A 12303-nucleotide genomic window follows, 5' to 3' on the forward strand; every position below is an offset into this window, starting at 1 on the left:
GAATGAGAACGAATAAAATCGAGTCACCATTTCCGCCTCTTTCCCTACTCTGGTATGATTAGTAGCTTCCATCGATCGGCTTGATTAGAGCAACTCCTCGGAGACATAATACAACAAGCTGACAAATATGCCTTTCTACCAGTTTAAAGGCCAGTGATGCTGTGCAAAATGACTTATTAAGGTGTCTGCTTTCTAGACATAGCTGCCAACCAGTTTCTTCTTGGAATGCACATTGTCAAATAGCAAAAATACCATATACCATTTAGCTGAGATTTAACAGTTTTACAATCTTGTGCCGTCGAGTGATAGCCCAAAGCTAATTGGTTGGTGCGGTAATGGAAGACTAAGTAAGGTGTAAGCCACCCGTGCCCATTGTCTTTATGACGAGTGCACCGTGGATAAACAGGGTTGATTGGTTGAGCTTCACATCCTTTCCATTTTACTCGGCATTCCGCGCTTGGTGAAGGTGATATGCTGATCCAGCTCAAAACCCAGTCTGTTGCATATCTCTAACGAAGGAGTCAAGAAATCTCTGTTGGAAGTATTGGAGGTCCTGTCATGTCCGGGCTAGGAGGCTGAGGGTGCCCGCTCATCCACATTTGGGTATACTGACGGGTCGAGGGGGCGTTGTTGGTTGCAACCCGGCCTTGCGAAATCCCTCAATGTCCTTTCCGATCCATTCGACTGTCTGTTCAAAGCCCTTTTCATATTTTCTCATGTATTCCCACTGCCCCAAAGCGACTCCTCGGGGGGTAGATCTCCCGCGCCACCAGAGGCAAGAGTCCTTGCCAGCCATGCTCAATAGTGCGGAATGGTACACAGAGCTTGACCAGGGCCTTCCCACATTGAGGGTATTACCCGCGCCCCAGTCATGACCAACCCATATGGCTGCGTCGTGGCGCGTATCAGCTAGAAGAGCTATCTTAGCCTCGACAATGGCCTCTTGGGGGTAGTCATCAAAGATCCGACGGGCAGTCGACTTTCCGTACCTGGGCATATCAGGAGCGATCGCACGAAATCCCACAGAGGCGAAGGCATCCAGCTGCGTCTTCCAAGTAATGGCAGTTCCCGGCCATCCATGAATGAAGAGAATTAGCGGGCCATTCACAGAGCTGCTGCCAGGTAGTGTATTCATTTTCGTCTGCGTAGACGACACAATGATTTGTAATTTCTACCAGCCTGGCAGGCAACAAGTGCGTGTGCGTGTACGATTCAGCTTGTAGCACCAAAGACAATGCGGAAGATAAGGTACAGTGGGTTAAGATCTAAGTGAGCGCTAAATTCCACTTTAAGCCTGTACCCGCTATTCGCGGATTGGTTAAATAGGAGTCAGCCACATCGCCGATCCCGTTGACGATCTACAATGGCTAAACCATAATTCCCCGGGAAGGCATCCAACTTCCATGGGTAGCCGATGCAGTGTTTCGAATTCAGTCGGCAACGTGGTCCTTGTTTGCTACCTACCCCTGTTTGCCGGCATCCCCCCGGTTACCGTTACTGAACGGAATTAGGCACCGGACTTAAGCCCACGGCCGATGAAATGCTGGTCCTATTTCGCCTTTATCGATGAGATGCCGGTGGTATATCGGCTTCGTTGTATGAAGTCCGTCAAGGACGTCCACGGGTAGTATTGAAAAAGCTGGCATGCTCATCGTCGAAAGGCATGCTACCCATCAGCTCTACACTTTGACCGTCACACACCTCCCCCAAGAGAAATATGCCTGCAATTGTCGGAAAGGAATTTGGTCCCATTGGCTTCGGCCTGATGGGATTGACCTGGCGAGCAACACCGCCATCGCAGGAGCAGGCCTTTGAGGCTATGCGCGCTGCGGTTGAGAATGGATGTATGTGACGAGCTTTGCTAGCGGCGACCTATGTCTTGTCATGTTCACTTCTCAGCTAACGCTGCTATAGGTACTTGTTGGAACGGTGGTGAATTCTATGGCCCACCTGACTACAACACCCTCGTTCTCCTCGAGCAGTATCTGGAGAAGTATCCCGAAGATGCTGATAAGATTTTCCTCAATATCAAGGGTGGAGTCAACCCCCAAACCCACCAGACCGATGCCTCGCCGGAGAATACGCGCCGGAGTATCGATGATTGTATTGCACAGCTGAAGGGCCGCAAGAAAATCGACATCTTTGAGTTTGGCCGTCGGGACCCAGCGGTCCCTCTGGATATGACTTTTGGTCTGATCGAAAAGGAGTATATCCAGACCGGCAAGATCGGAGGCATTGCGCTTTCCGAGGTACGGGCTGAGACTATCCATGAGGCCGTCAAACACACTGCGGTCGTCGCGGTAGAGGCTGAGCTCTCCCTGTGTGTTGTCTGAGCCCTCAAAAAACCTTTGATGTGTATTAACAGAACTAGGTTCTCTACTGATATCCTAGAGAATGGCGTCGCAGCGGCGTGCGCCCAGTATGGGATTCCAATCATCGCCTACTCGCCTATTGGCAGAGGCATGTTGACCGGTCAATTCAAAAAATGGGACGACCTCCCACAAGACTCTTTATTGCTCTCTTTCAACTTTCCGCGCTTCCAGAAGGAGAACTTCGACAAAAATGTGCAGCTGGTAGAAAAGGTTGAGCAGATGGCGAACACTAAAGGCTGTACCCCGGCTCAGCTTGCGATCAACTGGACCAGAGCGCTCTCTAGACGTCCCGGGATGCCCACTATCGTTCCCATTCCTGGTGCCACCACTGCGGGACGGGTGGAGGAGAACAGCAAGCTGATTGAAATCTCGGATGAGGAAATGGCGGAGATTGACGATATCCTGGCCCAATTCCCCCCGCAGGTGGACGTTACCCCGAGATCTTCCAGACCAACACCTGAATATTATGTCTAGATTGCATTCAGTTAGATATCAACGTCGTGAAATTTTGCAAATTCATTCATTCCATAGACCCCTGAAGATCCGCAGCGTTGAGCTTCTGCCTCACCCTGGGGACAATTAAACCGCTTCCTTCTGTTGACCCCTACCTAGCATTCACCAATTCTACTAACTTCTAGAGTGCGCAAACCACAATGACTTTCCCCAGCATCGCCGCATTCGGAAACGCGACGTATCGTTGGAGTAGCTTGGTCGCACCCTCCTACGCCGTCGCGATCCCCGGCCACTGGAGATGATGTTGCGAAAGCGGTAGCCAATAAAGTCCTTGAGTTGAAGGTCAATGGATTCTGACTGATAGCATTCTAGGTGAGGATCGCTCGATTTCATAAATCTTCCGTTCCTGGCGGCCGGCGGCCGGCATTCGTCCAGCACAACTCTGAGCAACGTGAAAAATGGTGTCGCCATTGACTTGAGCAAGCTCAAATCCGTCGACGTGGATGCAAAAGCAGGTACTCTGACAATTGGCGGCCGCACCTTGTTCGGTTTCTATTATTCGTCCTGTGTATGAGGCTGTTTATCAAATGCGTCGGTTCCTTCGCCCTATCCGAATCTTTATGTTCCGCTGTACTGATATTAATCGTTCCAGCAATTGGATCCTGTGCATGCCTAGGGATGGTTGGGGCCACCGAGTGGTGATGTTGGTCGGTTTCAGGGCGTTGACGGCCTGATCATTGACAGTCTCTTGTCTGTCCGCCTAGTGACGGCGGATGGCAAGTTGCTCACTGTCTCGGAGACATCTCATCCGGACTTGTTCTGGGGGCTTCATGGTGCTGCTCTAAACTTCGGCATCATCAAGTGGGCCACGTACAAGTCGCATGCCCCGAAAAACAACGGCCAATCGTCAATGCCGACTTCATCTTCTCAGCCGCCGCGAATGCATCCTATTTTGACATCATCCAGTCCCTTCAGGGCACGATACCTGCCGAGCTCTCCGCCATTTCCATTCCGGAGTACAATGACACTGTTGGGGAGGTGCGTCCGTTGATCCAACCCTCTTTGTCAGACCAGAGAAGCCCTTGCTGACCTATCGAACAGCCTCAAATCCTCTGGAGTTTCTTCCCTTGCTAGTTTGAGGTTTAAGGGATGTCAAGCTTCTCCAAGCTTCCCAAGCTTTCCCAAGCCTTCCCAGACCCTGGTCACAACGATCTATGTACGGTAAGTAGTCTCCATAAGGGCCCAATGGACGGGAAAAACTGATATAACATAGTATCACAACGTTAAGTCCAGCCGACAATCTCCCCAAGTACCGACCAATCCCGCTTCTTCCCTGGTGGTTGCATCAGATGGGCGGGGATCAATGCGCACCTAGGTAGATTTATCGAATGATAGCGCCGTTGAGATTTCTCAACCTACGCAGTACAAGCATGTGGCGTCAGACCTATCTGGTAAATCCGTCGATACCTGGGGCATGCATCGGCTTTGAAGCGGTGCACCGAGTTGTGACCTTCCCCTTTGGGACAAGTTGTCAGCGTATGTCTCAAGCTAACTAGGCCATAGTGCTCATACGCCACCACGGGCTAGCATGATTGTGATATCTCTTGTCTTGCTTGATCAATGGTATATGAGAAAATACTTCCCAACACTTGCTACATGCTGAACATCATTAATTTTTATTTCTATTAGCCATTGGTTTTTTTGTCCATCGTTAACATGGCTGCAATGCCAGAAAAGATAGATGGCCCGATTGAACCTGGACAAGTTGCAGGTATTGCCGGTGAGAAAGATGGTTTGAAGGATACTTCTGCCAAGGAAGCTCTCAATAATTAAAAGGGAGCTTCCATTCACGAAGTCCCCCTTCCGGCTTACAGCGACGCCGATGCTCTCTCCAAGGAGAACCAAGGTCCCCTTGAGATTGCAGAGGAGATCATCACTCATGTCATTCATGTTGACGATGACCCAACGCTCAGTCCATGGACCTTTCGAATGTTCTTTATTGGTGAGTACATGGAAAATACCGATTCAACATTGAATATGAGCCAGGGGATATCCGTTAACCCAAAATAAGGTCTCGGATTATCGGGGTTCGGAGCCGTCCTCCAAGAAACCATTTATTTCAAGCCCCAAGTCATCTCAGTCATGTTCTTGACTGTCCTTGCGCAAACACTTGGTACTGCCATGTCTACGTTCATTCCCAGAAAGGGGCCCATTGGTCGGTTCCTGAATCCCTTCCCATGGAATCGAACGGAGCACACTGCAGCAGTCTCAGGCATCAGCTGCATCGGTCTCTGCTTTGTCGACAGAAGCTCTGGCTGTACAAAAGCTTTAGTATGGAGGATATCCCAACCAAGTGGCGGGTATTTTTATTACCCTTTCTTCACAACTCATTGGGTATGGTGTTGCAGGCATCATGCGAACCGTTTTGGTGAATCCCACTAAGATGCTGTATCCCATCAACTTACCCATCACCACTGTCATGGAAACACTGCACAAGCCTAAAGCAGAGACCAAACAGAGATTTCAGGTGTTTTGGCTTGTATTTGTGGCCGTCTTCTGTTGGGAATGGTTCCCCGAGGTTCGTTGGCCCAATCACATCGGTCTAAACCTTGTCCTAACATTAATTAGTACATCTTCCCACTTTATCCGCGGTTTCGATCTTCTGCCTGGCCAACCAGAATAGCCTTGTCTTCACAAACCTATTCGGTGGCTCCCAAGGTAATGAAGGAATGGGACTTTTGTCCGTCTGCTTCGACTGGAATAACATTGCCCGTTTCGGGTCACCACTTTGGATGCCTCTTCAGACCTTGATCAACAGCTTCATCGGTTATCTAGGAGGTATTGCCATTTCCATGGTCCTTTACTACGGCAATGTTTGGAGAGCTATGGACTTTCCTTTCATGTCTCAACTTCTCTACGACCAGAGCTCCAACTCCACCAGCTACGTTCAATATGATGAGGCTGCAATCATGAACGCAGACTTTACTGTCAACAGCCCTCTGGTTGATCAGACTGGGGCGCCTTACCTCACTGCAACATATGTGAACTATCTCATCACATCCAACGCTGGTCTCACCGCCACGATTGTACACATGTTACTCTGGAACTATGCCGAAGTGAGTCTTGGATGGTCTTGGATTACGCTGAAGGGTCTGAAGAAGCTTTTAGACCCTTCGCTTTACATGTTCTGGCGACACACTGGCGTTCGAACTGAAGAAGATAAGGAACGAATCCGTCAGAATCCCACCATTGACCCTCACTAGAAGTTGATGCTTGATTATGACGAAGTTCCAAGCAGTTGGTATTTCTGTGTCTTTATCTTGAGTTGGATTGTTGGTCTTGTATGCTTATATGTCATGAATTCAACCCTTCCATGGTGGGGCTCTATTATCGCGACCCTCTTCTTGGTGACCTTTATGGTCTTTTTCGGGGCGCAGTTTGCCATCACAGGCTTCGGGTTCAACTTGCAACCAATTACCAAATGCTTGCTGGGTACATGATGCCCGGACACCCCTTGGGTATGCATATCACTATCACTCCTTGGGTTCGTTTATGTACTCTGACTGACGAGTTTCCAGCCAACATGTACTTCAAGACTTATAGTTACAATGCCCTGAGTCAAGGATGGCTGCTGCTCCGTGATCTAAAGCTAGCCCAGCAGAACAAACTGTCTTCGAAAGCTACTTTTGTCACCCAAGTCATTGGCTGCATCATGGGAGCCCTTCTTAACTATGTTACGATGATATCGTGAGTCAACAAAGGCATATCATATTGACACTTAGTCTAATCAGTCATTAGGATTGTCCAAAACCAAGCAACCATTCTTGAGTCCGCTGAGGGTACCAACATCAGGTCTGGAGCCCAAATCCAGCAATTCAACACTCTCGCCATTGCTTGGTCCATTGCTCCCAAGATGTTCTCTGTTGGCGCTCGCTACGAATGGGTCACCATCGCATTCTTAATCGGCTTCATTACTCCACTGCCTTTCTACATTATGCACCGTCACTTCCCACAACAGCGAATTTGGCCGTACTTGAACACGTCCATTATCCTATGGTACCTTGGATACCTGTTTGTGGGTCTTAACGCGTCTCTCACGAGCTACTACATCCTCGGTGCCTTCGGTCAATTCTATCTGCGACGTTATCGACCACAATATTTCGTCAAGTGGAATTACCTCATCTCTGCGGCACTAGACGGAGGCACTCAAGTCATGGTGTTCTTGGCCACTTTTGCCGTCTTTGGTGGGTCCGGAAAATCAGTGCCCTTCCCAACATGGGCAGGTAATCGTACGGACCATTATGACTATTGTGCGTACAATGCTCTGAGTTGATCTATTCTCTACTTAGTTCCTCTCAGTGTTTTCCCATCATGTTGATGACTGTGTACTGTGGCTGCTTTTCCGTTGGAACGAATCGGATATAGCACGAAGTGGCTGCGTTTTCCGAGACGTACCTAGCATTCACTTGATAACCCAGAGTCTTGCTAATTCATAATTTATCTTTCTACCCATTTTTCCACATGTTTTGTACTCCGAAGGACATTAATAGTCAGTACCCCTGTGTTATTAACTATACGCTACAACTTTAATCTAAGCTCCATGCCTGGCCGTGTGGGGCCGGCAATTGTGCCATCCAAAGCTAATATCGCGCATGTTTCTAAGCATCCACTCGACCCATGGCTATCAGATGATTTTGGTGAGAATGAGATCAGCAAACTATGTGGCAGCCCTGGTCTGGCGCAATGCGATCACTGATTAGCGTGGAGGGGGAGGGGTATTCGGCAGCGATGCAGGAGCATAAATAGATCGAGTCCGTCCGTTCGCATCTGCTCCTGAAGCATACCCAACCTTGTTATACGTTTTGTTCAATCTCATTCTCTGAGCCAGTCAAACATGTCTCTAGGACGCACGTTCAAACTGAACTCGGGCTACGAGATCCCCGCTGTTGGTCTCGGAACTTGGGTAGGTGATGCTTTATTCTCAGTATCATGAATTTTCCACTAATTGATTCGCCAAATAGCTCTCCAAGCCTAATGAGGTCGAGAACGCGGTCGAGGTTGCTCTTCGCAAGGGGTACCGTCACATCGATGCGGCAGCGTGCTATCAAAATGAGAACGAAGTAGGAAATGGGTGGAAGAAGTCGGGTGTTCCCCGCGAAGAGATCTTTGTATGTTCGCCCTGGAACTATAAGACAGGGCAAAAAACTCTCGATCACTAATCGTAACTATGGTCGCGTATAGATCACCAGCAAACTCTGGAATACCCATCACCACCCTGATCACGTCGAAGAAGCCCTCAACAAGACACTGAGTGACCTCCAGACCGACTATCTTGACCTTTACTTGGTATCATTTGAGATCGCCTCCAACGGTTCGGTTCGGGCTGTCGGCTAACTTCTCAAAGATCCACTGGCCCGTCGCTTTCGAGTATACCAACGAGACCCTCACCCCAGTCGATCCGGTGACGAAGCGATTCCGCATTGCCGATGTCCCGGTCGCTGATACGTGGGTTGTGTTGGAGAAGTTTGTCGAGGCTGGTAAAATCCGCAGTATTGGAATCAGCAATTTCACCGTCGAGGCGACGCAATCGCTGCTCAAGATGGCGAAGATCCCTCCCGCAGTGAACCAGATCGAGGCCCACCCTTATCTGTTGCAGCCTCAGCTGTTTGACTTTTTGAAAGAGAATGTAGGACTACCCCATGTAAATGGCGTCCTGAGATCACTTACTGATTGTCTCTTGTAAATATAGAATATTTTACCCGTCGCTTACAGTCCGCTTGGAAACAACATCTACAACCTGCCACGGTATGCAAAGAAAACCCCACGTCGATATGCCGTTTTTGCATGCTAATACCTTTATTTCCACAGTGTTGTTGACGACCCAACCGTGGTGGAAATTGCTAAGAAGCTAAACAAAGATCCAGCGATTCTACTTATCTCATGGGCTGTCCAGCGGGGCTCTGCAGTTCTCCCCAAGAGTGTCACACCTTCTCGCATTGAGAGTAATTTCCAGGGTACGTCTAGACAATTTCATAATCCTCTGCATAATTTGTGTGCTTCCATAGATTGACAAAACAATATTAGATTTCGTTATCCCTGACGCGGAATTCGAAGCTCTCAACAAGCTGGACCGTAACGAGCGGTACAACTATCCCTTCCGCTGGGGTGTTGATGTCTTTGGCGAGTTGGGAGCTGCTGAAGCTGAGCGACGTGCCGAAGAGCATGCTGCAAAGTTGCGCGAGAGCTCATGAGAATAGATGGTATTATGGCAATCGATAGACAGCCCAGGGGTCAATTGGACGAATAGCCACTCAGTGGAAGCAGGTGCCGCTAAACCTTACCAATATATATAGCGGCAATGTTCCCCCAACAGGGCGGGTATATTGGACAATCTCGAGATAAAAGTAGTCAAATATAAAATGGTATGGTAGAGCTCAATCATCACTGGAAATGTGATTGAGGATATAGGTAGTAATGGAAGGTAACGAAGAAGGCCTGCGCGTGTCACTATAAGCAGGGATATTCGCGTATAGACACATCCAGAACGCGGAACAGGCGTTCTTCAAACTCTAACCCGAGCCGCTCAGCTCTCCTCCATACTTCCCATTGATACACGAAACAATTCTATCAAATAGGAATAGCCACCAAATCAGAGCCAGCATCCTTTGTTCAATTGCACTATCTGGTCGATCATGCCAGCAACGAAAGAGGGTCGAGTCATGAAGGCCAAGAAAGCTCATCGGTCGGTAGAAACCCCCACCAGACGCGTCTCGGGTGCCGCCAAAAGTAAGTAAATAACTTTCCAATCTGCTTGTCCGGATGGACATCGGATATTACGCTATCTCTAAATGACATGAGAGCTTAATACCAGATGAACATGTTGATTAAACCGATCAATCCGACGCGTGCTAATGCGATATCCGCGAAGGCCTGCCGCTGGTTGAGCGGACAAATGAACTCACCATCGAGGAATTCGCAACTCGATACGTGACTCCGCTCATCACAGGGACGCAGGAAGACACCCAAAGTGACTCTCTTGAAAAGAAGACGTCTATCGCGGCTGAAACACCACAGCTGGATGTGTATTCCGCAGCAACCATCTCCCGCGCCGATCTGGAAGCATGTCTCGATCTAGTCGAATTCACATCTGGCGCAGACTACGCCTCTTCAGGCGTAGGCTGGTCTCGCCCCAAGAAGCGCAAAGAAATGAAACTCCCCGATATGAAATACCTGATCCTGCGGGGCGACACGGGACACGCCTCGGATGCATCGCAGCGCGATGACCCCGAAGAATCCGACAAGCCGAGCTCACCATCGGGTCTCGGGAATCACTCCAATGTACTCGGCTTTTTGTCGTTTATGGTTACATACGAGGATGGGAAAGAGGTTGTTTATTGCTACGAGATCCATTTGTCGCCGAGGGCCCGGGGTCGGGGCCTCGGTGTGTTGTTGATGACGCGGATGGAGGAGATTGGCCGGCTTATCGGGTTGGAGAAGGCCATGTTGACGGTGTTCAAGTGCAATGCCACAGCTAGGAGGTTTTATGAAAAGGGTGGTTATGAGGTGGATGAGTATTCGCCGCAACCGCGGAGGTTACGGAATGGGACGATTAAGGAGTTTGATTATTTAATTTTGTCCAAGCGGCTGGGGGACTGAGTTGATGTTTACTATTTCTTTCTTTTTGTTGTTTCTGAAAAAAAGGAAACTCATGCAGTGATGAAAATGCTATGATCAATATACATTAGACTTGTTTTACTTCCTCGCCCTTGCGTTCGGGGTGATCTTGCTCCCACTCGTCTCTGAGCGCAGCAAAGATAACATCCGCCAGGAGGATCGAGAATCCTAGGCTCCACACAAGGGTAATGGCGTAGAAAAAGTTGGCATTGCCGGATCCAGCGTAGATCCAGAGGTGATAGAAGGCGGGACCAAGCAGACTCGAGTAAAGAAGAGCCGAAATGGCAAAGAAAGTGTACCGCATCACTAATTTGAAATTTAGTCAGGCCTGGGCAGAAGTCATGCATGATACTTGGATACTTACAGGGGAAGAGATGCCGATACAATGGAAGCAGCGCGAAAAATAGCGAAGCATCCGAGATACTGGGGTAGGGCTTGAACACGGCAAAGACACCCAGAAGTGAGGTGATAATGAAAAGAGGCTGGCGGCGCAGCCTTGCCGTGAGTCCACCAACATAGCTGGCCAGGTGAAGCCAGAACACTCCGAGGAAGAACTCCCGGAAGGAGTCGAACATCTCGATAAAGAAGTACCACCACAGGCCCACATTAGGGGTCAGGTCAGGGACCAGCAGGTGGAAGCCATACGTAGCTGACATGAATTCCCAGAAGTTCCCCGCGATGAGGAGAGAAAGTCCAAGTAATCCAGCAATGCCACCAGACAGAATGGCGCCATGTTGCAAGATGAACAGCGCAGTATTGGACGCCTGGGCGGACTTTTGGGCTCGCTGGTCGTAGCACAGCAGGGCAAGCGGGACGAACAACAGAGCGGGATAGAGGGAGAGATATGATGCAAAGCCGAGAGCGAGCATTGCGTTCAAGCTGTTACCGCTGACGGCACTCGAAACAGCGAACAGGATTCCCGAGGTTGTAAAGACGCTTGTTGATCGGGCCAAGCACGTTGCAATGGTGAAGGGGTTGAACAGGAACCTAAATGGACTGTGAGTAATTTGCCCAGACGTGGAGACAATTCAAGAGCTCAATACCATGCTGCCACTGAGGTCCCGTCCCACCGAATATGTTTCCGCATCGCAGAGTGTAACCTGCTCTGGACCGACTGGCCCGACGCGGAGATGGTTGACAACGCATGCGCGTTTAATAGATCGACAAGGAAATAGAAGATAGCCGTAGGGACCGGATTGGTTGTGACGTCGGGGAGTAAAGAGAATAGAGGGAGGAGGAGCGGTGCCTAGATCAGCCAGTGGTTAATCGAGGGGGACCAGTCTCGATGGATAGGCGTTGCTTTTCCCACCTGGTGGAAGACACCACCGTCGTACGGCGATACATCGCGTGTATAAAGATACAGGCCTTCTTGTACTATTCAAGGAGGTTAGCTTGTTGGATTACAGCGCCATTGAACTATTCGTAATCGCGTACGTCGCTTGAAGCTATTGACCGGCGTGGACACCTCAACTCGGCCAGTGAGCAAGTCGGGCAATGATGGGAAGAGACAAATGAGAAGCAGTCGCAACACAAAGGCTGCTCCAAAGACAGCTATCTTCCGTCGGTCCACCGCCATGACAGAGAAGCTGGCGGGTGGAAGAGAAGCTGTGGTCAGTCTAACTGTTGGATCTGTTGTTCCAGCTGTCCCTTAAAGCCGCCGAGGGACGAAAGGCGGAGGAACCACGGACGGCCGTCGTGCACGGGCCACCCGGGCCTTGTCGAAAAAAAGTTATCGAGAAATTTTCTTCTTCTTATCAGCAAGAACTGTTTGGCTTTCCAGTTATAGGACTCCAACAGATTTCAC

General features: G+C 49.5%; 7 protein-coding genes across 7 annotated transcripts; 5 read left to right on the forward strand and 2 right to left on the reverse strand.

Annotated features, from left to right (window-relative positions):
• Window positions 1-589: 589 nt before the first annotated feature.
• On the reverse strand, window positions 590-1135 carry N7473_007900 (alpha/beta fold hydrolase; the record flags this gene model as incomplete). Its single annotated transcript, XM_057153840.1, has 1 exon — window positions 590-1135. One exon carries the CDS (start codon window positions 1133-1135, stop codon window positions 590-592), a length of 546 nt encoding a protein of 181 aa, XP_057008178.1.
• A 582-nt stretch (window positions 1136-1717) lies between these two features.
• On the forward strand, window positions 1718-2846 carry N7473_007901 (aldo/keto reductase family protein; the record flags this gene model as incomplete). The annotated part of the gene is made up of 3 exons (XM_057153841.1): window positions 1718-1844; window positions 1915-2320; window positions 2372-2846. 3 exons carry the CDS (start codon window positions 1718-1720, stop codon window positions 2844-2846), a joined length of 1008 nt encoding a protein of 335 aa, XP_057008179.1.
• Window positions 2847-4541: 1695 nt separating this feature from the next.
• Window positions 4542-6088, forward strand: N7473_007902 (OPT family oligopeptide transporter; the record flags this gene model as incomplete). Its single annotated transcript, XM_057153842.1, has 5 exons — window positions 4542-4617; window positions 4681-4827; window positions 4897-5123; window positions 5158-5407; window positions 5454-6088. The coding sequence occupies 5 exons, from the start codon at window positions 4542-4544 to the stop codon at window positions 6086-6088; spliced, it is 1335 nt and encodes a 444-aa protein (XP_057008180.1).
• Window positions 6089-6306: 218 nt separating this feature from the next.
• Window positions 6307-7158, forward strand: N7473_007903 (uncharacterized protein; the record flags this gene model as incomplete). Its single annotated transcript, XM_057153843.1, has 3 exons — window positions 6307-6343; window positions 6404-6572; window positions 6624-7158. The coding sequence occupies 3 exons, from the start codon at window positions 6307-6309 to the stop codon at window positions 7156-7158; spliced, it is 741 nt and encodes a 246-aa protein (XP_057008181.1).
• A 561-nt stretch (window positions 7159-7719) lies between these two features.
• N7473_007904 (uncharacterized protein) lies at window positions 7720-9076 on the forward strand (the record flags this gene model as incomplete). Its single annotated transcript, XM_057153844.1, has 7 exons — window positions 7720-7788; window positions 7847-7993; window positions 8067-8171; window positions 8230-8511; window positions 8575-8630; window positions 8694-8839; window positions 8910-9076. The coding sequence occupies 7 exons, from the start codon at window positions 7720-7722 to the stop codon at window positions 9074-9076; spliced, it is 972 nt and encodes a 323-aa protein (XP_057008182.1).
• A 441-nt stretch (window positions 9077-9517) lies between these two features.
• On the forward strand, window positions 9518-10481 carry N7473_007905 (N-terminal L-serine N(alpha)-acetyltransferase NAT4; the record flags this gene model as incomplete). Its single annotated transcript, XM_057153845.1, has 2 exons — window positions 9518-9611; window positions 9754-10481. 2 exons carry the CDS (start codon window positions 9518-9520, stop codon window positions 10479-10481), a joined length of 822 nt encoding a protein of 273 aa, XP_057008183.1.
• Window positions 10482-10510: 29 nt separating this feature from the next.
• N7473_007906 (GPI-anchored transamidase subunit GAB1) lies at window positions 10511-12132 on the reverse strand. The gene is made up of 5 exons (XM_057153846.1): window positions 11934-12132; window positions 11809-11873; window positions 11543-11745; window positions 10864-11486; window positions 10511-10805 (listed from the first exon to the last, which is right to left on the reverse strand). The coding sequence occupies exons 1-5, from the start codon at window positions 12073-12075 to the stop codon at window positions 10567-10569; spliced, it is 1272 nt and encodes a 423-aa protein (XP_057008184.1). The 5' UTR covers window positions 12076-12132; the 3' UTR covers window positions 10511-10566.
• Window positions 12133-12303: the final 171 nt, after the last annotated feature.

Source organism: Penicillium subrubescens (genome assembly GCF_028828155.1).
Source record: "Penicillium subrubescens strain IBT 31985 chromosome Unknown utg000005l_segment0_segment0, whole genome shotgun sequence".
NCBI classification, from domain to species: domain Eukaryota; kingdom Fungi; phylum Ascomycota; class Eurotiomycetes; order Eurotiales; family Aspergillaceae; genus Penicillium; species Penicillium subrubescens.

Excerpts from the sequence above, each read along its gene's own strand:
- N7473_007906 (XM_057153846.1), bottom strand. The coding sequence starts at position 12,075 with ATGGCGGTGGACCGACGGAAGATAGCTGTCTTTGGAGCAGCCTTTGTG. Across the intron at positions 11,874-11,933 it reads GGTCAATAGCTTCAAGCGAC|TACAAGAAGGCCTGTATCTT; the intron begins GTACGCGATTAC and ends CTCCTTGAATAG. Across the intron at positions 11,487-11,542 it reads GGGACCTCAGTGGCAGCATG|GTTCCTGTTCAACCCCTTCA; the intron begins GTATTGAGCTCT and ends CAGTCCATTTAG.